At 45.9% G+C, this 23116-nt stretch overlaps 2 protein-coding genes across 5 annotated transcripts in view; one reads left to right on the forward strand and one right to left on the reverse strand.

Moving 5' to 3' along the window:
• Positions 1 to 23116, reverse strand: part of LOC126418812 (copper-transporting ATPase 1) — a 515583-nt gene that overhangs the window by 80899 nt on the left and 411568 nt on the right. The window lies entirely within an intron of this gene.
• The window catches only part of LOC126418815 (uncharacterized), a 36324-nt gene continuing 30942 nt past the window's right edge, over positions 17735 to 23116 (forward strand). For both annotated transcript variants that reach the window (XM_050085757.1, XM_050085758.1), the window contains exon 1: positions 17735 to 18012. In XM_050085757.1, coding sequence (XP_049941714.1) covers positions 17767 to 18012 — 246 coding nt within the window. In that variant the 5' untranslated portion in view covers positions 17735 to 17766. The remainder of the gene's footprint in view (positions 18013 to 23116) is intronic.

The raw sequence follows: 23116 nt of genomic DNA on the forward strand, positions 1-23116 counted from the left end.
TAGCCTTTAAATCGGCCGCGGTCCGTTAGTATACGTCGGACCCGCGTGTCGCCACTATCAGTGATTGCAGACCGAGCGCCGCCACACGGCAGGTCTAGTCTAGAGAGACTCCCTAGCACTCGCCCCAGTTGTACAGCCGACTTTGCTAGCGATGGTTCACTGACAAATTACGCTCTCATTTGCCGAGACGATAATTAGCATAGCCTTCAGCTACGTCATTTGCTCCGACCTAGCAAGGCGCCATTACCAGTTACTATTGATGCTGTAAAACATGTACCGTCAAGAGCGATGTTCACCAATTATGGATCAAAGTTAAGTATTCCAGCAGCTACGTACGTTTTTTGTTAGTCTCATTTCCTTGACCTGTTCCAGACCTCACGCCAGCCTGCGTGAGCTAAAACGCGTGCCTTTCGGCTTCCTCTATTCGTACGGGTTGGCTCTCCTGCCAGTCCACAACAGGAACCATCCCAGCATTTGCCTTGAGCGATTTAGGAAAATCACGGGAAACCTAAATCAGGATGGCCGGACGCGGGATTGAACCGTCGTCCTCCCGAATGCAAGTCCAGTGTCTAACCGCTGCGCCACCTCGCTCGATGGTCTCTGAGTGGAATCTCAGTGCCTTTGACAAGTAGTATATTGCGGTTGATCGAATAATTAATGAGGACGTATTGAATCGATTTGAAAAAAAAGAAAGAAAAAGAAAAAGGCATTTGTGTTACAACTTGCCTAAAAGATGGGGTCGGTTGGCAGGACACATCCTGAGGCATCAACTAATCTTCCATTTGGCAATGGAAGAATTGTGTGTGTGTGTGTGTGTGTGTGTGTGTGTCGGGGGGTACTAATTATTGTACTAATTATTTACGGAGCACCAAACTAGTTTTCTCATTCAAAACCACCACCACCACCACCACCACCACCACCAACAACAACAACAACGACAACAGCAGCAGCAGCAACAGCAACATAAGGGTTCTGGCTCGAATGCTGCATGGTGTCTGAAGACTCTCCCTCCTGTAGTATACTGAGATTAGCCGAGCGGTCTAAGACGCTGCAGTCATGGACTGTGCGGCTGGTCCCGGCGGAGGTTAGAGTCCTCCCTCGGGCATGGGTGTGTGTGTGTGTTTGTCCTTAGGATAATTTAGGTTAAGTAGTGTGTAAGCTTAGGGACTGATGACCTTAGAAGTTAAGTCCCATAAGATTTCACACACATTAGAACATTTTTTTGTAGTATACTGACAGCCACAATTAAATTTCAATGACCCCTCGGCTTTTCCAGCTTGCGTTACCCTACCGATTCACTCGGGTTACTGAAATTGACAACACATCAATTTTTGGCAGTATCCGAGAAACTAAGTGTGTACACAAGCTGTCGACGTAAGTAGTCCACGTAAATCAGAAGTGCAATCGAGGGTGCTTCAGGGGAACAACCGACTAGTCATCGCCATTTCAGTGCGGCGAACAAATTTTAGCAGGGAAGATTGTTAAAAAAATTTCGGGAACGTGTTTCTCAGGAGGAAGGGTAACAAATTGGCATGCACCACAGCAACTGTTGTGCTGTGATAAAGAAACTTACGAAACATTTTGAGCTGTTAGGCAGCTACAGTCTGATTGTAAAGAAACGTCTTCAGCAGTAACTGAGAAGTTCTCGCCGTCGCTTAAAGCTAATAGGAAGAAGGAAAGGGCGCGAAACCGATGATACAGCATTATGTCTGAATAGAAAATCACGTGATCCCATTTTTTTTACCAGGTCACCAGTCAACGTTACTTCAGTGTAGCGCGGGGCTAAGTAAAATGTGACGGAAAGAAGATGTCGAAACTTTGGGAGTACGAGTTGAAGATGATGATGATGATGAGCGTTTGGCGTCATTGGCCGGGAGGCCCCTCGCGGGGCAGGTCCGGCCGCCATATCGCAGGTCTTATTACATTCGGCGCCACATTGGGCGACCTGCACGCCGGATGGGGATGAAATGATGATGAACACAACACAACACCCAGTCCCTGAGCGGAGGAAATCTCCGACCCAGCCGGGAATCGAACCCGGGCCCAGAGGACGGCAATCCGTCACGCTGACCACTCAGCTACTGGGGCGGACGAGTTGAAGATAATGCGTTATGATAGCCAAAGATGTTTGACTTCACGTATATACGTACTTGTTCCACATAATGGAAAACGGCACCTTCTACAGCAGAGGTTCCAAACCTTTTTTTTAGATCATTAACTCTGAGTGCAATCAGACATTAGCCAATATAACCCCCCCCCCCCTCCACATTATCATCAACTTCAGCATCTAACTAAACTGTAGAATGAAATACTTTTCTTGGAACACTTATTATTAAAATGATGGAATATGATTGATATCTACTTTGATTATTCACAGGGAGGGTAGAAACTTGTTACAAAATAAACTTCCTTACACTACTGCTCTTCTCTGCAGCACTTGCTTGACCTACACACTGCTACCACATTTAAAATCAACCAATTTAAAATGTGTGCGCTATACTTGCTGTTCGTAAATCACTTGATTGCTTCACTCCTTACTTCTGAATTGGCAGAAACTGGAAGACTTCAGGCCGTTAATGCTGTGTGTCTGACAACAGCCACTAATAGTAGTTACAACAACAACAAAAACAACAACAACAATAATAGTAGTAGTAGTAGTAGTAGTAGTAGTAGTAGTGCGTACAGCACTAGAGTATCAGTTATGTAGTTACTGCTGTGTCGTGAGGTGAATTAATTCAATTATCTGTTGCGAAGCGAGTAATGAAGCAATTTCTGGACTGCTGCAGTTACCATTTTCAACTTCGGGAAGGTATTTTCTTGAGATATTTAGCATTTGTTACGTATGTGTCTCACTTTTGTCATCAGATGTACGGGACAAAGTACAACATGTGTGTGTGGCGGGTGGACTATGTGAGGAACCTGTAACCTCCATCGCATTAATGCTACTAATTGTGAAAAAGTAATAATTGATAACTTATATAATCAGTATCAGAGTCTTACGAAATTGTGATGACAGTAATGATCTTTTGAAAATAATTTAGTTGCGTGACTGAAACAGACTCGAATCTTTTAGTTTCTACACCTCAGAAAATTTCATTTTATCCCTCAGGGGGGTAATTACCCCGGCCTGCAAAGAACACTTGAACATCCGCCTGCACTCTCTTGGTAAGGCAATAATGTGAAAAGTAAAGTATTGTTGACGGACAGATGTCCGTTGCGCTGTTCAGCTGCTCTAATGGAAATGTTTGAACCCCTCTCCCACAACGGCATCTGCTGAACTGTACCTTACAGTGTAGGGGACTGTGTTGAATGTAGTGTTTCAAATGGTTCAAATGGCTCTGAGCACTATGGGACTTAACATCCGTGGTCATCAGTCCCCTAGAACTTAGAACTAGTTAAACCTAACTAACCTAAGGACATCACACACATCCATGCCCGAGGCAGGATTCGAACCTGCGACCGTAGCAGTCGCGCGGTTCCGGACTGTGCGCCTAGAACCGCACGGCCACTATGGCCGGCTGTAGTGTTTAGCGTCATAACTGCGCTGTACAATGCTGAGAGAAGGGGGTGGGTGATACGTGGCGCCGCAAAATGGCCTACTCCTGTCAAATAGCACTAAGCGGAGATTGCCTTAGAGTTCTCATCCGGCAGGGAGATCACCATTGACAGCGTCACTTGGTTTCATTCCATGAGACTCTGCGGACGGTTATGGTATTCAATCCAGAAGGATAGCCCTAAAATCTCGTGACCAGGAACTTTACGCTACCACCTGTACTTCCAATTCGTAAAATACTGCAGATGAACCTTCCCCCCCCCCCCCCCCCCCCTAACCCCACACACACACACACACACACACACTGTGAACTATGGAACTTGCCGAAAGGGGCAACTTGCACGTCTCAACGATGCTTACAGCCTTACCGAAGGCGCAACCACAACAGAGGTGGTGATGTTTGGTTAGTGGGGCGCTCAACTACGCGGTCATCAGCGCCCGTACAAAGTCCCAATTTTTACAAAGTTTTTCTACACAGTCCAATGTAGCCAACACCCAGTCCCCAACCCGGCCGGGAATCCATAACAGAGGGTAACTGTGGACAGCTCAGAGTAAGCCAGGGTTAGAGGCAGTAATCTTTTAAATAGTTGCAAGTTTGGATGACTGTCTGATCTGACCTTGTAACGTTAGCCAGCATTTCCTTGCCGTGCTGGTACTGCTAATGACTGAAAACAAGGGGAAACAGCAGAGCGTAGTTTAATTGTTATAGGGAACACTTGTGTAAAATATACCCGTGTAAAAAAGTCCTCCATTTGGATCAACTCACGGGAACAATCCAGGCAGATGACGACACAGAAAAAGCAAAACTGGCTTTCAACGTGTCGGACTGTGATATTTAGCTTCCTTAAATGGATAGGTCGGTTAGACAATTTAAAACGAGGGATGGATAATTGAAGTTAGATATATAGACAGGGCCCTTCAAAAAGCGTGCCGGTTTTGATATATCAAATTACCATCTGTATTTCTTCCAAAAGACACTAGCAAAATATATAAACATGTTCATCAACTTGCACCAGGTCACTGAACCACACGAAATTACTACTACTACTACGACTACACCTTCTAATTTTGGGAATGAAAAATGATATCTAGCGTACGACGTCTACTGGGTTTGCAAGAACAATGTCCGTGACGTTTTGCATGACAACCTGATACGACTCCACTTCCACTTCGCCAGAAATGGTCTAATTTCATCCTTAACTCGAGAATGTTTCGAGATTTATTGAGATACAGCGGTAATTTAAGATAATCCCAAAGAGAAAATCGCAATGGGTTAGGTCACATGACCTTGGTGCCCAATGTTTATTAACGTCACGCAAGGCGAGGCGACCCAAAAACCGCTCATGGAGCATCTGAATAGCTTCGCGAGAAGTGCAACAGCTGGAACGATCCCGTTGTAACCTCAACTCTAGAACGTCCATTGCACTGAAATAAGGCCATGGACAATCTCTTATCATCGCACGGTATCGGTTTCTATTAACCGTGACAGCTTATCCTGCCTCCCACCCAAATGACACACCAAACAGACAATCGCTGTGGGTGCATTTCCTTGTCTTGAACCATGCAAGAATTCTCTGAGCCCCAAATGAGGCAGTTCCGTTTGCTTACAAATCCATTTGAAGTGAAAGTCTGCCTCCTCATTAAAGATGACGTTCCTCGCAAAACCGTAGTCTTCTGAGAAACCGGTCAACAAAATGTCGCGTTTCTCATGATCGGCTGCTTTCAGCTCAAGCCCTAACTGGTATCTGTAAGGCTAGTAATGGATCACATACCGGGGAATTTGCCGCACTGACGAATATCCTACGCCCAGTCCTTGGGAACGGCGGAGATTCGATTTGACTGGACTAACAGCTGCAGAGTCGCGAACCACTGAAATGGTTTGCACAGATTGGCCACAACGAGGGCGCCCACAGCTCTTGACGTTCACTTTTGAACCCGGTACATTGAACTTTACGGTACGCCTGAGAAGCGAACTAGTGGTTCGTCCGGTGGTTCACTGCGCCCCAGAACGGCGCTAAGACGTCTTACAGTTCCTGCGTCACTTTCTCCGTTCTGATACAATTTTTCGTTATTGGCACACGCTTCGCAATAGTAGCTGCTCCATGGGTGGACACACAATGAAGATACGGGAGAAATTCGGACTGAATCAAAAACGAGAATTTTTTGGGCAAGTGAAATGATATACAACAGTGTGGACAACTGACAAACAAAAATATACTACGCGATTCGGCGCGCTTCTCTAAGTAGCTGTTACCGGGAATTAGTGAAGTGCAGCAGTAGTCCTTGCCACGTCAGTACAGAGTGATGGATAACTCGTTCCAGGCAGCCCTCCACGTCAGTCTATACTGTGCGAGTCTCTTTACCTCTGAATAACTACTGCAAACCACATTTGAACCTGCGTACTGTACGTATACCTTGGTCTTCCTCCACAACGTTTAGTCCCCACTCTTTGACATTGCTAAACTGACTACTCCTTGACGCGTCAGGATACGTCGAACCATTTGATCCCTCTTTCTAGTCAAGTTGTGCCATAAAGTACTCCCCCGCCCCTTAATTCGATTGAGTACCACCTCATTAGTCGTTCGATCTACTCATCATCTTCAACATTCTTGTATGGCAGCTTTTGGACTAAGGATCACCGCAACGACGACGACGACAACAACAACTGGAGTGGAAAACTTCATCCACCTGCAGGACTCGAATCGGCCCAGAGTTCAGCGCCACCACACACGTCAGCGTTAGCGACCTCGGTTGCGGAGGCTGATGTTCAGCTCATGAAGCAACAGTAACATACGTGTGTCACCTTCTACCCAGCATGGTCGGGCCTGTGACTATACTTGGGTATTTCGTATCAGCTTAAAATGTTAGAGCAGTACAAAGTTGAGAACACAAACATCTCAAAAATTAACTTTGGGAATTACCTTTTGTCAAAATATTTTGGGTCTTACAAACGAGGCACACTCGCTCTAGGACCTTCAACAGAACAATCGCGCAGCGCGCTGCCTGAGCTGTCGGGAGGGGGAGGGTGGGGAGCGGACACCGGCTTCAGTGTCCACGTCATCGTCCCACCGCTTTCTCCGTGGTTAAGGCGCTCTCCTTGGCCCATCCGGTCCCTCCAAGTATGGCCAGTTTCAAGTTTATGTGGTGCCCCTGCACCTGAGGCACTGTGCCGGAGCTTATGAACGCTCTGTGACAGATTTACTGCTGGTATGGAGTCTATCAAGGAAACGGAGGTCCATAGTGAGAACAAGGAAACCGTTTGACGCACAGCCTCCTTTTTTACATCAGAGAATAGGTGAGACTGTTCGACATCAAGGCTATTGAGGAATCGAGTTCTTGTCTGCCAACACAAAGTGGGCTGCTACTGGAGTACAGAATATCCCAATTGGGAACATTGGGGAGGGGATTTCCAATGCCAGGGTTTGGCTTACGGTCATCGGAAATATCCTAAAAACCTAGATCTGGAACTGAGGCATAGGAACGAATTTTGTAAATTCCTGGCGAATCAAAACTAATTACCGGAATGGACACGAACGTGGGACCTTTGCATTTTGCGGGCAGCTGCTCTACCGACTGATCTATCCAAGCACAGTTTATTCCTTTGTCCGTATGTATGTGAATGTGTGCTGTCCTGGTACACATTGAGATAGCCGCTTCCGCAAACAAGACAAAATGGTACAGCCTGCTGATAAAGTCGAGTGTCGTGGAGTAATTCCTTTTCTGAATTTGAACGGGCACAACGCTGCAACAATGCGTACAGGCTCGTGGAACTGTATGTCAACAACGCACCAGCATGTGACGCAGCTGCTGGTGAAACGGGCATAAGCAAGCCATGGAAATATGTGGACTTAAAACCGCTGAGAAAAATGAACCCTCAATTATGCTAGGACACCTTCCATGATTTGGTGACAACGGACTTTACCTGTAAGGTGGAAACTATTACAGGAGCAGACTGGAAATCGTCTGTGCGAGTGGTCCTCAAGTTGCTAGGTCCGTCGTTTCTTCTTTCCAATGAACCAGTCTCCAGCATTCGTCGGTCGATAGAAATAAACACTCATACGATGGATGGTCCCTGTTAGGAAATCGTTCCCTGTACAGCGAGAGCACTGCAACGTACTTCCCCTCACACAAGGTGCAGTCAACGAATTCTGCGAAACTGTACAAGTATTGAATCATCGTTTTGCGCTGTACGTCTCCGAATAGCACTAAGTAATGAATGGGTCTGTCGTTGATTCACAGCACGTTCTGTCAATGGAGAAAGTAAATACGATACAACAGAGACACCTTATGGACAAGTAAAGTAAACGAAACCTGAATCGTAACTTCCCAGTAATAGGCTTAGTCGTCCTTGTTTCCTTACGGGAAATAAAGAATGTACAGTAAATAAACAGCACAGTACGTGTGAACTTGTACGCATGTTAGTTGTAAATAAGCTGGAAAACAGTAATGCTAGACAAAGCGGTAGACAAACTTACTTCCATTTCTCCTTATGCTGGCTTCTCCGGCCACAGGTTCCCTTCCTCAAATTGTTCAGTGGGCATTCTCTATGTGCTGTTACATTTTTGCACGCTCTTACGGAAACACCCCGTATGTAGGCGATAAGATTTAAGAAGACGGCGGCGGGTGTCACAGATCGTGCGTCATCGGTCAGAGGCAGCTGTCTTCCCTTCATCGGCTTGTGTCACGCCTTGGTCCTCAGAGTGGACATCCAATGGTTTTCTAACGATTTTGCCATTCTTCGATGAATTTCCGTTCCCCGCACTCTTTGAAGGTAATAATATCAAGTTCGACAAGCTCTGTTTACAGTATATAGCCACATCTGCATGGATACTCTGCGAATCACATTTAAGTGCCTGGCAGAGGGTTCATCGAAACACCTTCACAATTCTCCATTATTCCAATATCGTACAGCGCGCGGAAATAACGAACACCTATATCTCTCCGTACGAGCTCTGATTTCCCTTATTTTATCGTGGTGATCGTTTCTTCCTATATAGGTCGGCGTCAACAAAATATTTTCGCATTCGGAGGAGAAGACTGGTGATTGGAATTTCGTGAGAAGATTCTGCCGCAACGAGAAACGGCTTTGTTTTAATGAGGTCCACCCCAAATCCTGTATCATTTCAGTGACATCCCCCCCCCCCCTCTCTCTCTCTCTCTCTCTCTCTCTATTTCTCGAAAATACGAAACGTGCTGCCCTGCTTTGAACTTTCTCGATGTAGTCCGCCAATCCTATCTGGTAAGGATCCCAGACCGTGCAGCAGGACGGGCAAGCGTAGTGTTAGGCAGTCTGCTTAGTAGATGTGTCACATTTCCTAAGCGTTCTACCAAAAAACCGCCGTCTATGGTTAACCTTCCCCACAACATTTTCTTTGTGTTCCCTCTAGTTTGTCTGTAATTGTAGTTTGTAATGGTAGTTGAATTACGTAACAATTGCGGCACCTCACCTCTCGATACCAGCAATATTCTACTGTGTTTCTGTAAAATAGTTAACATATTTCTGTGACAACATTCAGATTTGATTTCATTAATGTAGAGGTACTTCGATACATCGTTATGTCTATATTGCAATGATATTATTCTTATGCGTATTCTTTCTTTTGTTACTTTGATCTCTGACGTACTTGTAACTCTGATTTTTGGGCGCGTAAGCGGTTATTAGAGAGTCAAGTCTTGATCGTCATGTTGAAAAGACGCAAATTGTAGTCAGTTTATGAAATGTGAACTTCAACAGTGAGGAAGATATTTTCAAGTATGTTTTATATTGTGAAATGATGTTGCAACAAAAGCAATAAAAAAGAAGTGTAACTTAAATTCGGAGTGCTGATTACTTTTTTACATCATCATTGTCCTAACTTGCAAAAGTTTAATCTTCAGGAATGGTTTGTGAAGCGCATCTATAAAACTTTTGAATATCGCAGAATAACATCTAGGCCTCTTTGCATCCGAGCTTGGAATCATCACTACCTAGATTTTCGACGATTAAGCCTAGAGTTCACAACGAGACCAGCGTGAAAACACAGAAAGATGAGTGCCTAGTTTATCCATTATTTCAAGAAATGACTTTATTAACTGTGCTCCAATGATACCTGCCACATAATACAACTTTGCTGTTGCCCGAAAATGCAATATTTAGCAGCGTGAGCAACACTACAATCATAATTAATTTTTGACCTTTGTTGTGGTAGGGTTGTTAGAAGTTCCTAGGCATTTAGTTGAATTTATGACCTTTAGGTTTGACCGATTTATCGTGTAACCGAAGTTTAACGGATTCCTTTTAGCACTCATGGCAGGGCCGGCCAGAAATTCTGCACGCGTGCGGTGCTCCTGCACGTGTGCAACTTCCGGGTCACAGCGTGCACGCCGCAGCCGTCAGCGTTCATGTAGTGCACGTTTCTACGCACAGATGTCGCTTTATCCACTTGCTGGGATACTCTGTGCCGGCGCATTCTAGTGCTCTTTCCACAGCTTGCAAGCCAACCATGCGAAGATATTTCTCGTATTAAACATTTAAAATACTGTCACAGTCTACTCAATCAGAAGTCTACTTTTATGTTAACAGTTTAACCCAGGAAGTTAGCTACCGTAGGTTTTTATTAAGGCAGCTTGACTGACGGCACGTAAATACGCATCATATCTTTGATCTAGTATTTAAGAAAGAGAGCACTTAGTGACTTCCAACGAACCTTGGTCATTATTTCAAATAACATTAAATCAATGCAAGGTTTCCTATAACTAATTTTCGGTGCCCTCAGTTACACCCACATAATTTCTGTCTCACTGACCTCTGAACAGAATGATAACCGCAGATAACCGCAGACCTCTCGATGATCACCTGTACCATTATTCCTACATCTTTCATCATTTCCGCCTGAAATCTGCATAATAACCGACAATTAGATGAATGTTATGTTTTATCGACTTCAGCTGAGCGTAGCCCTTCACACATTTCTTTTTTTTTTTTTTTTAAAAAAAAAAAGACCCTAAATGTAAGTATACAACAATCGGTTTAATGAACAATTTTCCTGATAATAATGTAACATGGATCAGAATGAGGCCATAACGCACAGTTAGTAAACAATAATTTTTAATTATGAAAGGAATAAATCCAAACACGTTTATCACTGGTCATGAGAACTGATATACTTAATATCGGGCACAAAAGCACGGCTCATTGACAAACGCAAGCAGTTGCGGGAGATTTTCATCACTGATGCTTGATCGAAACGACTGAGAACATAGATCTCCCGTCCTTTGCTTTTTCACAGTACCTGCCATTTCTCAGTACTCTGTTAAGGTTGCGGCCACCATGGGTAAACGAGACTGGGTATGTTGCGCTCTTGCTTGTACCACATAATCAGGGAAGTGGAGCCGCCGCCGTTCATTTAAGACACATGTCTAATAACAGATGTCGCTGTCGCACATGTGCAGCACGTCTGCACACTGCGCAGCGTTTGGCCGGCCCTGACTCATGTGGATGACCTCACACTTTTCGTTATTCAGGCTCAGCTGCCAATTTTCGCACCATTCAGAAATCTTCTCTAAATCGTTCTGCAGTTTGTTTTGATCTTCGGATGACTTTACTGGTCGATAAACGACAGCGTCATCTGCAAACAATCTAGGACGGCTGCTCAGATTGTCTCCCACATCGTTTACGTAGATAAGGAACAGCAAAGGGCCTATAATACTACCTCGGGGAACGCCAGGAATCACTTCTGCTTTAGTTGATGACTTTCCGTCAGTTACCACGAACTGTGACCTCTCGGCGAACGGGGCCGGACGCCGTGACTCGGCGGTGCTGATGTCTGCCAGCTGCAGCGGCCGCCGAGCCGGGCTTCCCCGCGGCTCCACCCCCACCTCACACTCAGCTGAACTCTCATCTGTGCGCCTGTCGCAACACGTGTGAGTCACTGCAGCCGCCTCCTTAGCGACGCAACAAACGCTTCCTCCTGGAGGACCATAGCGGACAGCGCCCCCCCCCCCCCCCCACCACCACACGGCGCCGACCCAGGCCGCCTGCCACGACACACATTGACAACGCGGCAGCCGTAATTAAGGTAGGGAAGAAACTCGACCCGCCGTCTCAGCGCTGTGCATGTATCCTGTTCAGCACTGTCTGCGCACAGTGTAGCCTCAGCGCACGCTAGGTGGGTTCCAGGGCAGTGGTTGCCAACCTTTCTTACAAGGGAACCTCCCCATCGCACCCCCCTCAGATTTAGTTATAAGTTGGCACAGTAGATAGGCCTTGAAAAACTGAACACAGATCAATCGAGAAAACAACGGGACCATGGAATGGCTACATTCAAAAGTAGACACCACTTGCGTCAGGACATTTATCCTACTGGGATACGAGACTATCAGCTCATGTTTCTGAGTATTCGCTCGGCCGCTAACGGATCCACAACACCACCAACTCTTGCACTTCCTCGTCCGAGACAAGCCGAAGCGCACACATGTCTTTCTTAAGGTCACCAAAGATGTGAAAATCACATGGTGAAAGATCCGAACAGCACGGAGGATGTCGCAGCGTTTTCCAACCAAATCACTGAAACATAGCCTTTGTCCGGTTGCCAGTGCGGTTAAAGGCGCTGCAGTCTGGAACCGGAAGAGCGCTACGGTCGCAGGTTCGAATCCTGCCTCGGGCATGGATGTTTGTGATGTCCTTAGGTTAGTTAGGTTTAACTAGTTCTAAGTTCTAGGGGATTAATGACCTCAGCAGTTGAGTCCCATAGTGCTCAGAGCCATTTGAAGTGTGGAGGAGCAGGAGCAACGTCTGGGTAGATGTGTGTAACTCAAGACCGTAACGCATGCAGAAGTGGGGAGCAGTCGTATATTCAGCACGTGCTGTCTAATAGATGATGATATACACAGTACATTCAACAAGTTACGGGGTTACAACAAAATAAAATACAAATCAGTGTTAAAAAATTCATTACCAGTTTTCGACTCACATCCCTTCCGTTGGCATACACACGCAACACCTATCATAAAGGCTCCCTCACAACACGGTTAGAATTTCGACTGGAACGCTGTTCCGTCGAAAGAAACGTCCTCAAAATGATGCTACTTGAGCGTACATTTAAATTTGAAGACCAAGGAGTCTGCTGCGGCCAAATGCGGCGCACATGGGAGGTCACCGAGCACTATTGTCGTCCTCTTCGCCAAAAACATACGCAAAGGCCACTACTGTAAACCGATATCTGCATATTTGAGCCGGCCAGAGTGGCCGAGCGGTTCTAGGCGCTACAGTCTGGAACCGTGCGACCGCCTCGGGCATGGATGTGTGTGTTGTCCTTAGGTTAGTTAGGTTTAGGTAGTTCTAAGTTCTAGGGGACTGATGACCTCCGAAGTTAAGTCCCATAGTGCTCAGAGCCATTTGAACCATTCCTTTTCTTTTTTTTTTCATATTTGACTTCTGACACGCTATCTTATTAAAGGTATCAAGACACCGCTTTGTAATGCGGAAATGGTCACCGGATGACACTAGAGACGGACCCGCTAGCATAGACGGAATACTGTGTTCCCAGTAGAAGAGCAGTCAGGAGGGGTCAGGCGAGTTCGAACTGTGGACTACTCATTGCGTATCACACTGGTGTCATCCGTACTACCTCTGCTGAGAGTCTCTAAGCAGAAGCCGGTGAACTAGCACTGTCATACCGGCGCGACACCCTATTCAGTAGGTATGCGTGTCGGCTTCCTTCCAGGCCACCTAACCTTTGACCCTTTTTTTTGTGACGTATTTGACCGCCAGTACGAGATGTACGTTTCTGCTCTGCGGCCTCCCGGCGTCCGCTTTCGTCACCTGCTTCAGCAGCTGCAGTTCACACTTCCTGCCACTTTCCGAATGGGGGAGAGCCCATCACCACCTTGCCTTCAGACACAGGTTTGTGTTCGTTCTGAGCTCAGCTCGTTCCCGAAGGATTCGACTCCCGAGCTTACCTATCGCTGCAAATTTCTCGAACTTCGCTCACAACTAGCCGATAGAATATTTTTGTACACCGATAGTTCCAAGTCAGCCCACAGTGTTGGCCGTGCTTTTGTCATCGGCGATGAGAAGTTTCAGTACCGGCTTCTCGACCAGTGCACAATTTTTACCGCAGAGCTTTTTGCCCTCTATCAGAGCTGTTCACTACTTCCAGAGGCACCAGCTCACTCGCTGTGTGCTCTGCTCAGACTCCCTCAGTGCTCTTCAGAATCTGGATGATACCGATCCAGTCTACCCCCATCGTTCGACTGCCTCCATTTGTTCCCAGATGGGGGAGCCCAAGTGATGTTCATGTGGCTTCCTGGCCATGTTGGTGCGCCTGGGAATGACGCTGCTGATGCTGCAGCCAAGGCCGCAGTCCATCTCGGTCGGCCCGTCTCTCACTCTGCTCCCTCGCAAGATATTCTTACTTTTCTCTATCGGCATATCACGTCACTTTGGCATGACCATTGGTGCTCCCTTCATGGGAACAAACTCTGAGAAGTCAAACCTCTCCCAACAGCCTGGCCGACTTCCTCCCGGCCGTCTCGCCGTGAGGAAGTAATGTTAGCTCGGTTGCGAATAGGGCACCGCCGCTTTAGTCACCACCACTTGTTGAATGGCGACCCTACACCCACCTGTCCTTTCTGTAGCCAGCCACTCACAGTGAGACATTTCCTGATCCTCTGCCCCTATTTTAGCCACTTACGTCTCAGGGTAGGGCTGCCGTCCGCTTTGCCGGACATTTTAGCCGATGACGTGCGAGCTGCGGCTCGCATTTTAAGTTTTTTAAAAAGCAGTAATATGACGATATTTTGTGGTGTCACCGCCAGACACCACACTTGCTAGGTGGTAGCCTTTAAATCGACCGCGGTCCGTTAGTATACGTCGGACCCGCGTGCCGCCACTATCAGTGATTGCAGACCCAGCGCCGCCACACGGCAGGTCTAGTCTAGAGAGACTCCCTAGCACTCGCCCAGTTTGTACAGCCGACTTTGCCAGCGATGGTTCACTGTCTACTTACGCTCTCATTTGCAGAGACGACAGTATAGCATAGCCTTCAGTTACGTCATTTGCTACGACCTAACAAGGCGCCATACTCTTCAAGAATGTATTCTGAACTGATAATATTGTGAATCATGTACCGTCAAGAGCGACGTTCATCATTAATGGATTAAAGTTAAGTATCAAACTAATTATGCCCGCTTTCTGAATTCTCATTCCTTGTCATGTTCCAGACCTCACGTCAGTATAGTTCTTCCCTCCTCACGCCAGCCTGCGTGAGCTAAAACGCGTGCATTTCGGCCTCCACTCGTAACACGGTGTTGGCTCTTCTGCTAACACAAAAGATGTGATTTCTATTTCGTGACTCCGGTGTCTTGTCGAGGTCTTTTAGATACTCTTCCGTCACGTCTTGAAGTTTTAGATTTATTTTTTGTTCCTTTCTGTACTGGACCTCGAAACGGTTTTTTACCCTCGCGGTCCCAGCATTCTATGGTTCTGTACTGGGCGCTTATGACCTTAGATGTCTTGCTCCCTAACCCCCCCCCTCCCACCCCCCAAAAAAAATTCATTGCATATCACGTCAGTGACGAACGAGTCAGGAATATTTCAACCTTCTAAAGCTGCTCAAGTCTATCGGTGGTGATGTGACTGTTAAGCGGAAACGCTAAGAAACAACCGCAGCCACACCAAGTACTGAGACCAGGCAGACCTCATGTCCCAACGGACAGGAGCTGAGCATTGCAGAGAGTCACTGTAAAAATAAATAATTCGCACGAAATGGACAAAAGGAAACACTTGTGAGTTGCAGCAGTCTTGATAGCACAGTGGCTGTGCGTGAGATGTTGAGGAGAACGGGCTCCAGCAGCTCGTAAGCCACCGAAATGCTAAGACAGATCGGTGCCACTGGGCAGTGGGTTACTGTAAACGGGTGATCTGGGACCGATGGATATGCTATACACTGCAGCTGCAGCAATCCGATGGAAGGTTTAGGATTTGGTGAATGGCTGGAGAACTTTACTTGCCACCACGTGTAGAGCCAGCACTGTAGCACGGACAAGATTGTGTTATGGCGTGTGGGTCTTTTTCTTCCTTGGTGTTTGGTCTCCTCGATGCTCTTTGGGAAACACTAAATGTGGAAGGATATGAATGTATGAACAGTTCAAAGAGGACTATTGTTTTACAAAATATGTACAAGTTCTACTAAAATATTTTCTAATGGATGTTCAAACAAAGTTGTTCTTATTTGTTGTTGATCATTCTTCCATATGGCCGTGGTCCATGGAATATTTCTATTCCTAACGTTTCGTCCAATACTACGTTGGACATCCTCAGAGGTATGCCTGGTGCTGCTGAGTCCTGCCGTCAGTCGGCAGGACTCAGCAGCACCAGGCATACCTCTGAGGATGTCCAACGTAGTATTGGACGAAACGTTAGGAATAGAAGAATTCCATGGACCACGGCCATATAACCCGGAAGAATTATCAACAACAGTACCAGCCGGTCGTGAAAGCCTTCATTGTATATTGTTTGTATAATGTTTGGGGAATGAATTAAAAAGAAAACAATAAATGGATGAGAAAACAATTTGAAATTGTTTTTGCTGAAATTCCTGTAGTGTGCCTTGATTCATTATGAATTGCTTGAACTTGAGCTTTAATGTTCAAATGTGTGTGAAATCTTATGGGACTTAACTGCTAAGGTCATCAGTCCCTAAGCTTACACACTACTTAACTTAAACTATCCTAAGGACAAACACACACACCCATTTTTCAATTGCAAGCGCCAGTTTTCGAAAAAGTGATCTGTTACGCGTGGTTTGCCGCGAAATTATTGCCTACCCGTGATATCTTCAGCAATGTTAACGACGTTTCTTTTCTGAGAGATTCGCTCGCAGAAATGTCACAGTGGCAAACATGACCCTGCGTGACGATCGTGGTGTGTGGAATTTCAGTGTATTGAATGTTTCTACAGGTGGTATCATCCAAGAGAATATACAAAATCTTCCTGAAGGACTAACATATAAATAAAATATAAGAATTAATGTAGGAACTGATAAAGAATGAAATACGAGAATTTAAAAAGATTGTAACCCTCAAAATACCGTAAACGCATACATAATATAATGAACGTGAAAGCAGATGCAATGCCCTTGTATCCCTTGACTTCACAAGAAACAATCGTGTAGTATCGATCTACGGCCAAGCGAACATAAATAAAAAACAGTAAATAATTAAAATGACGATGAAAAATAATCGGGTTTCGAAGATGTGGCGCAAAGTTGCGACACCGCGGCCCTAGCCGCTGCACCACCGTTACAATTGACACTATCGCGCACTAAAAGGCATCTACATTACGTCGAAAACTTTGACCGTCGTTTTCTCACAACGGTCGAGTATCTAGACACATGTGCGCTTATTGTGACCACTCTTCCATCGAACGAAGTTTCTGAGAAATCCGGTAATGGCACTAGCCGTGTGTTCTCCTCGTTTGTACGATACTGAATATGTACAATGGCGAACATGTGCAACGAGGAAGTTACGTATCGGTGCCCTGTTCGGCAATATTACCTATCCTCCAGTAACGACGCCTTCGGATGTACTTCTATCTAGTTACGTTTCGCCCTCCTTCTGAACTCTTTATTGAGCGATTTGCTTCGGGAGCGCAATATTTAACGAGATTATTTGCTTGCCAGTTTGCCTCTTCCGACAAATTTAACGGCATCACATATAATCACGCATGCCTGATTTTGAAGAACTTTCTTGTATCTATGGTGTTCAAAGACTGTCGTGCCATGAAGAGGCAACAACGACAACGCTCAAAATGGGCGAACATGTTTTATATGAATTTTATGTTTTCTCTGTTTTATGACACCATTAGCTGAACATTATGGGGCAGTTTGTCGAGGTAGTGAACAAGCTAAGCGATTGACTTGAGTCATGTTAGACATTTCGTAGGATCAGCACTAATGACAGGTTACGCCGAAATAATTGCAGGCTCAAGCCGAAATGCTATCGTAAGACTCAACAACTGGGCATTAAGGTGTGATTTGTTGCGGGAAATAATTTTTTGTTCTGAGGTTTCCCGCAAATTGCCGTCGCGGGAACGTCTCGCGTAGCTGGAGCTTTACCGCAGACGGAAGCGACTGCGCATGCGCGAGCCGTGCCCCCACTCCCCGCAATGCCGCTGCTCTTCTGTCAAACAGAAGGGCGCGGGCAGCGGGCACCGCACTTCAGTCGCGTTCGTGATGGCGAGGAGTAAGGAGGGAGCTGCCGGCGCTCGGCTGCTGCTAGCGGCGGCGGCGGCATTAGCCGCCTGCTGCCTCTGCCACGGCCTGCAGCTGTCCGAGCAGGAGAAGAAGTGCGTCGACCAGTACCGCATCCTCTACCCTGAGGACAACGTGTGTTACAAGCTGGGCAACAAAGGGCCGTGCGAGGACGGCGAGCTGCTGTTCCTGGACGACTCGGAGGCCGACGAAGGAGAACAAGTCAAGGTGACTGCCAGTAAACACCGACGCTGTTGATAAACACACCGCGGTTTTGTCGATGGCAGCCTGACGCGCTCCGGGACCGTTAGCTTCTTATTTCTCCCTGTCGTTTGGGCTTTCACTGAACCACGTTTCGCTTGCGCTTCGCAAAGAATTTTTTTCCATTGTATTTTTCAGCTTCAGATCACAGATATGTATCACTACTGGTTTCCTATCTCTTACCAATTCACCATCAGATGGTCTGTTTAAAGAAAAGTGGGATAGCAGAATACCAGAAAACTAAACTACAAAATCAGACTAATTTCTATACACCATTACATGCACTTTAGTACCTTACATAGTAACGCGACGACATTGTAACCGAATAGGTCTGCGTGCACAGTCCCAGCTTTCTCTTTTTCATTTCTATAGGCCAATATATTTCTTTGCTATTTTCCTCTCTCGTTTATTCGTCTCTTCTATTTCCCTGTGGGAGGTTAGACATGTCGATGGGTCCTTTTATTTAGCTATTAAAAAATGCAAGTTTTTCCATTGTAGAGATGAAGCTTTCCTATATCCACCCTATATACGAATTAACTCGACATGATTAAACAGCAACTTACGATGATCTACTTACCTTACACATACGCTTCACAATCGCTGATCACTACTCCATCAATGTTACGTTTCTTTCCTAGGATGACGACGTTTGATGGTTTCAATCTGCCTCTACTTATAGCTTCACATGGACATTAATATTTGTCCCTTACTCATGTAACAGACAGACGCACTGCGGACACTTACACGAGGTAATGTCATCCCACAGTTTTTAAACAATGCAACTACATTTGTTACAGGACAAAGTGATCTGAAGATCTCGCCAAGGTGACAGCAACGTCATGATTAAGCCCGAGAACGTGGGAGACGAGGTAGTTGCACCACATACTCCAGTATTCGTACTAGTGGAGCACTCCCACACATTACTCATCTGAGCATCAAATGCTGTGGCACAGCACCGGGACTTTCGTTCCACAAAACTACAACTGAACATTTGTTCACAATGCCATGTGTGCTGAATTCACATTTAGTCTGAATAAACCACTAGTTGCTTTAATTAGGATGCTTAACCCACCTAAATATTTATGAAAAACATTGAATGGGTGTCCGTTACACATCTCCTAAACCACGGGATCGATTTCAGACAAACTTGATACACATGTCGCTATCTGGGAAGAAGTGCTGCGGGGGTATGAATTATCTATCTGGCATATATTACGAAGTGGGGCTGAAAAGGAGATGACAGATGAGTAATCCGAACGTCTGCAGCAATTTTAACGAGGTTCTCTGTCTGTATCTCTATTTTTGGAGGAGGAGCAGGAGGAGATTACTGTTTAACGTCCCGTCGACAACGAGGTCATTAGAGACGGAGCACAAGCTCGGATTAGGGAAGGATGGGGAAGGTAATCGGCCGTGCCCTTTCTAAGGAACCATCCCGGCATTTGCCTGAAGCGATTTAGGGAAATCACGGAAAACTTAAATCAGGATGGTCGGACGCGGGATTGAACCGTCGTCCTCCCGAATGCGAGTCCCGTGTGCTAACCACTGCGCCACCTCGCTCGGTGTATTTTTGTGTTATTTGTATACAAATATTGTGAGGGTATTATAGCCCTACCACCCCTACAGGTGGGGTGAAAACAGACATGTAATAGTAGCCCATAACGACCGATATTAGTATCAGAGCCATATTTTTCTGGGTCGTTTGGTCTCATTGGAGACAGTACTGACAACATTTGACACCTGGGGGGTGGAGTAAAAACACAGTGACATATCTGCATCACTCTTCAACGCCTGAAGGAATTTTTATCGAATTTGGTACACGTATCAGTAACTACCCCGAAAACAAAAAGAGTTGTTTCAGCAGAACGCAATTAGCGCCCATATGGACGAGGGTGGAGCTGAAAAGGGGTGGCCAAAACCGTAACTCTGGAACGTCTAGAGCGACTTCTGCCAGATCCCATACAAGCACTACTCTCTGTGTGCATCCACTCAGCAAAGTGCCCCTGCTGCCGTAACTGACCTGCTCACTTGCATTACTCTTGCACGTTCAATCACGTTTTCCGTCACCACTTTCGCTCACTTCTCCTTCTCACGGCCAATAAATTTATTGACGTCAATGGCAAACCCTCGCGAGGCCCGTGAAGGTAATTATGGGTGATCGCCTTCCGTGATAGCATTGCGGATTAGAAAGCTGCGCTACTGTGAGCTGAAACGTGCCCTTACCTTTGACCACTCAGTCGTTGTATGGCAGCGTCTACAGTTGACTTTGACGAGTTGATATATGTATGCATAGTTTGCCAGAGATTTCGAACAGTTGCAGCACTACGTTAATTATACATATACAGCTTAGTTCACTTCAATATGTTGGCATTACACACATTTTTGCGGGGAAAGAGGGAGCAGGATCTTGAATTGTAAGGATGTTTCCAGGGAGAGATATCGTGCGTAACAGTTACTCAGGTGTTCATGCTCCACCCTGTTTGAGTTTGGACTGGAGTTCCGGAGCTATTCCGCGTCTTGATCGTCGGAAGTGAAAGCCTAGACTGGACCAAATGTGGTATTTTCAATGACAACATATGCACAGCAAACGAAGCTCTAGGCGTATATATGCATGATTAATGCGACATAGCGGCTGTTTCTAATACCTGGAAAAAAAAATACAAATATCTTTGTGGCAGGTGCTCCATGTTATAGCCAACAAGAAGCGATGAGTACCATTACTACCTTCAAAGTTCGTTCAACCAAGTAAGTTCTTACTTACAAGCAAATTTCATTTAATAAAAGTTTATACTGTAAAGTGAGGCATATTACTAAACATGTAACAACCGTGTTACAAGGATAATGAAGACGCAGATGAATAAGAGGCCTACTGATAAAGATCTTCCGCGTATGCGTCACAGCTGTTTGATTAATAGTCCAGCCTCGCAACAATACAGGTTAATTGCTGTAGAATTGGATCAAATCATGATTTTTTTTATATCATTCTTAACATTTTACTTTTTGTCTTAGTTTTATTTCCGTGTTTGCAGTGGCATACTAGACAGCCTTATGTTGACCGAAATGCGTCAAGAAGCTGACCATACCTCAGTGAATGAACTTTCGCAATGAAGCTATTGAGCTAACAGACATGTCACCCGTGTCCGCGACATTTCCGTTACATGTAGTGAGGTAGAAATGTGACTCGTGTAGAATACGTACGTACCTTCGTCCACCAGAAATACCACAGTACAGCCACCCCCACCCCATTACATATTTCCTGTCTACGTTAGCCGGTTTCGCAGTCATTTGACGTGTATCAATCTTCACAGAAAAGTGCAAAAATACTCTGTAGAAATGGCAATGATGCTGCCAGCTGTCCGGTAGGAGGTCAGCACTTAACCAAAGAGTCCACTATTTTACTCACTCTATAAATCGTGCACGCCACAAACCTCAGTCACACAATGCAGTGTTATGAGCTTCGCCGAGGATTAATAACAATAATAACAACTATAACAATAATGTGCTTCCACGTATCACCACCACCACATGGTGCATCAAGTTTGGTAACAGAAGGCAAGTTTCCGTCTGAGGCCTATAGCAGTCGTGCACGATCTGCCGGGCTCACACAAAAAAGCGCAGGTGACGCCTGTATATAAGAAGGGTAGAAGGACGGAACCTCAAAATTACAGACCAATATCCTTAACATCGGTTTGTTGCAGGATTCTCGAACATATTCTCAGTTCGAATGTAATGAATTTCCTTGAGACAGAGAAGTTGCTGTCCATGCATCAGCACGGCTTTAGAAAGCATCGCTGCTGCGAAACGCAACTCGCCCTTTTTTCACATGATATCTTGCGAATCATGGATGAAGGGTATCAGACGGATATTCGTTGACTTCCGGAAAGCGTTTGACTCGGTGCCCCACTGCAGACTCCTAACTAAGGTACGAGCATGTGTGATTGGCTCCCAAATATGTGAGTGGCTCGAAGACTTCTTAAGTAACAGAACCCAGTACGTTGTCCTCGATGGTGAGTGTTCATCGGAGGTGAGGGTATCATCTGGAGTGCCCCAGGGAAGTGTGGTAGGCCCGCTGTTGTTTTCTATCTACATAAATGATCTTTTGGATAGGGTGGATAGCAATGTGCGGCTGTTTGCTGATGATGCTGTGGTGTACGGGGAAGGTGCCGTCGTTGAGTGACTGTAGGAGGATACAAGATGACTTGGACAGGATTTGTGATTGGTGTACAGAATGGCAGCTAACTCTAAATATAGATAAATGTAAATTAATGCAGATGAATAGGAAAAAGAATCCTGTAATGTTTGAATACTCCATTAGTAGTGTAGCGCTTGACACAGTCACGTCGATTAAATATTTGGGCGTAACATTGCAGAGCGATATGAAGTGGGACAAGTATGTAACGGCAGTTGTGGGGACGGCAGATAGTTGTCTTCGGTTCATTGGTAGAATTTTGGGAAGATGTCGTTCATCTGTAAAGGAGACCAGTTATAGAACGCTGGTGCGACCTCTTCTTGAGCACTGCTCGAGCGTTTGGAATCCCCATCAGCTCCGATTGAGGGAGGATATAGAAGCAATTCAGAGGCGGGCTGCTAGATTTGTTACTGGTAGGTTTGATCATCACGCGAGTGTTACGGAAATGCTTCAGGAACTCGGCTAGGAGTCTCTGGAGGAAAGGAGGCGTTCTTTTCGTGAATCGCTCCTGAGGAAATTTAGAGAAGCAGCATTTGAGGCTGACTGCAGTACAATTTTACTGCCGCCAACTCATATTTCGCGGAAAGACCACAAAGATAAGAGAGATTAGGGCTCGTATAGAGGCATATAGGCAGTCACTTTTCCCATTCTGATTGGGAGTGGAACGGGGAGAGAAGATGCTAGTTGTGGTACGAGTTACCCTCCGCCACGCACCGTATGGTGGATTGCGGAGTATGTATGTAGATGTAGATTCGGCTGAATCACAGCTCCGCCAGCTGCCTACTGAGAGTGCCCTCTGCCTACAGAACACAGGATGGCCGGCGGCAGCTGCTCAGCCCACTCACGCTTCGAGGCTCTTCCCGTTGACATCGATAGCTGGACTCT

Source organism: Schistocerca serialis, chromosome 9, assembly GCF_023864345.2.
Source record: "Schistocerca serialis cubense isolate TAMUIC-IGC-003099 chromosome 9, iqSchSeri2.2, whole genome shotgun sequence".
In the NCBI taxonomy this organism is placed as follows: domain Eukaryota; kingdom Metazoa; phylum Arthropoda; class Insecta; order Orthoptera; family Acrididae; genus Schistocerca; species Schistocerca serialis.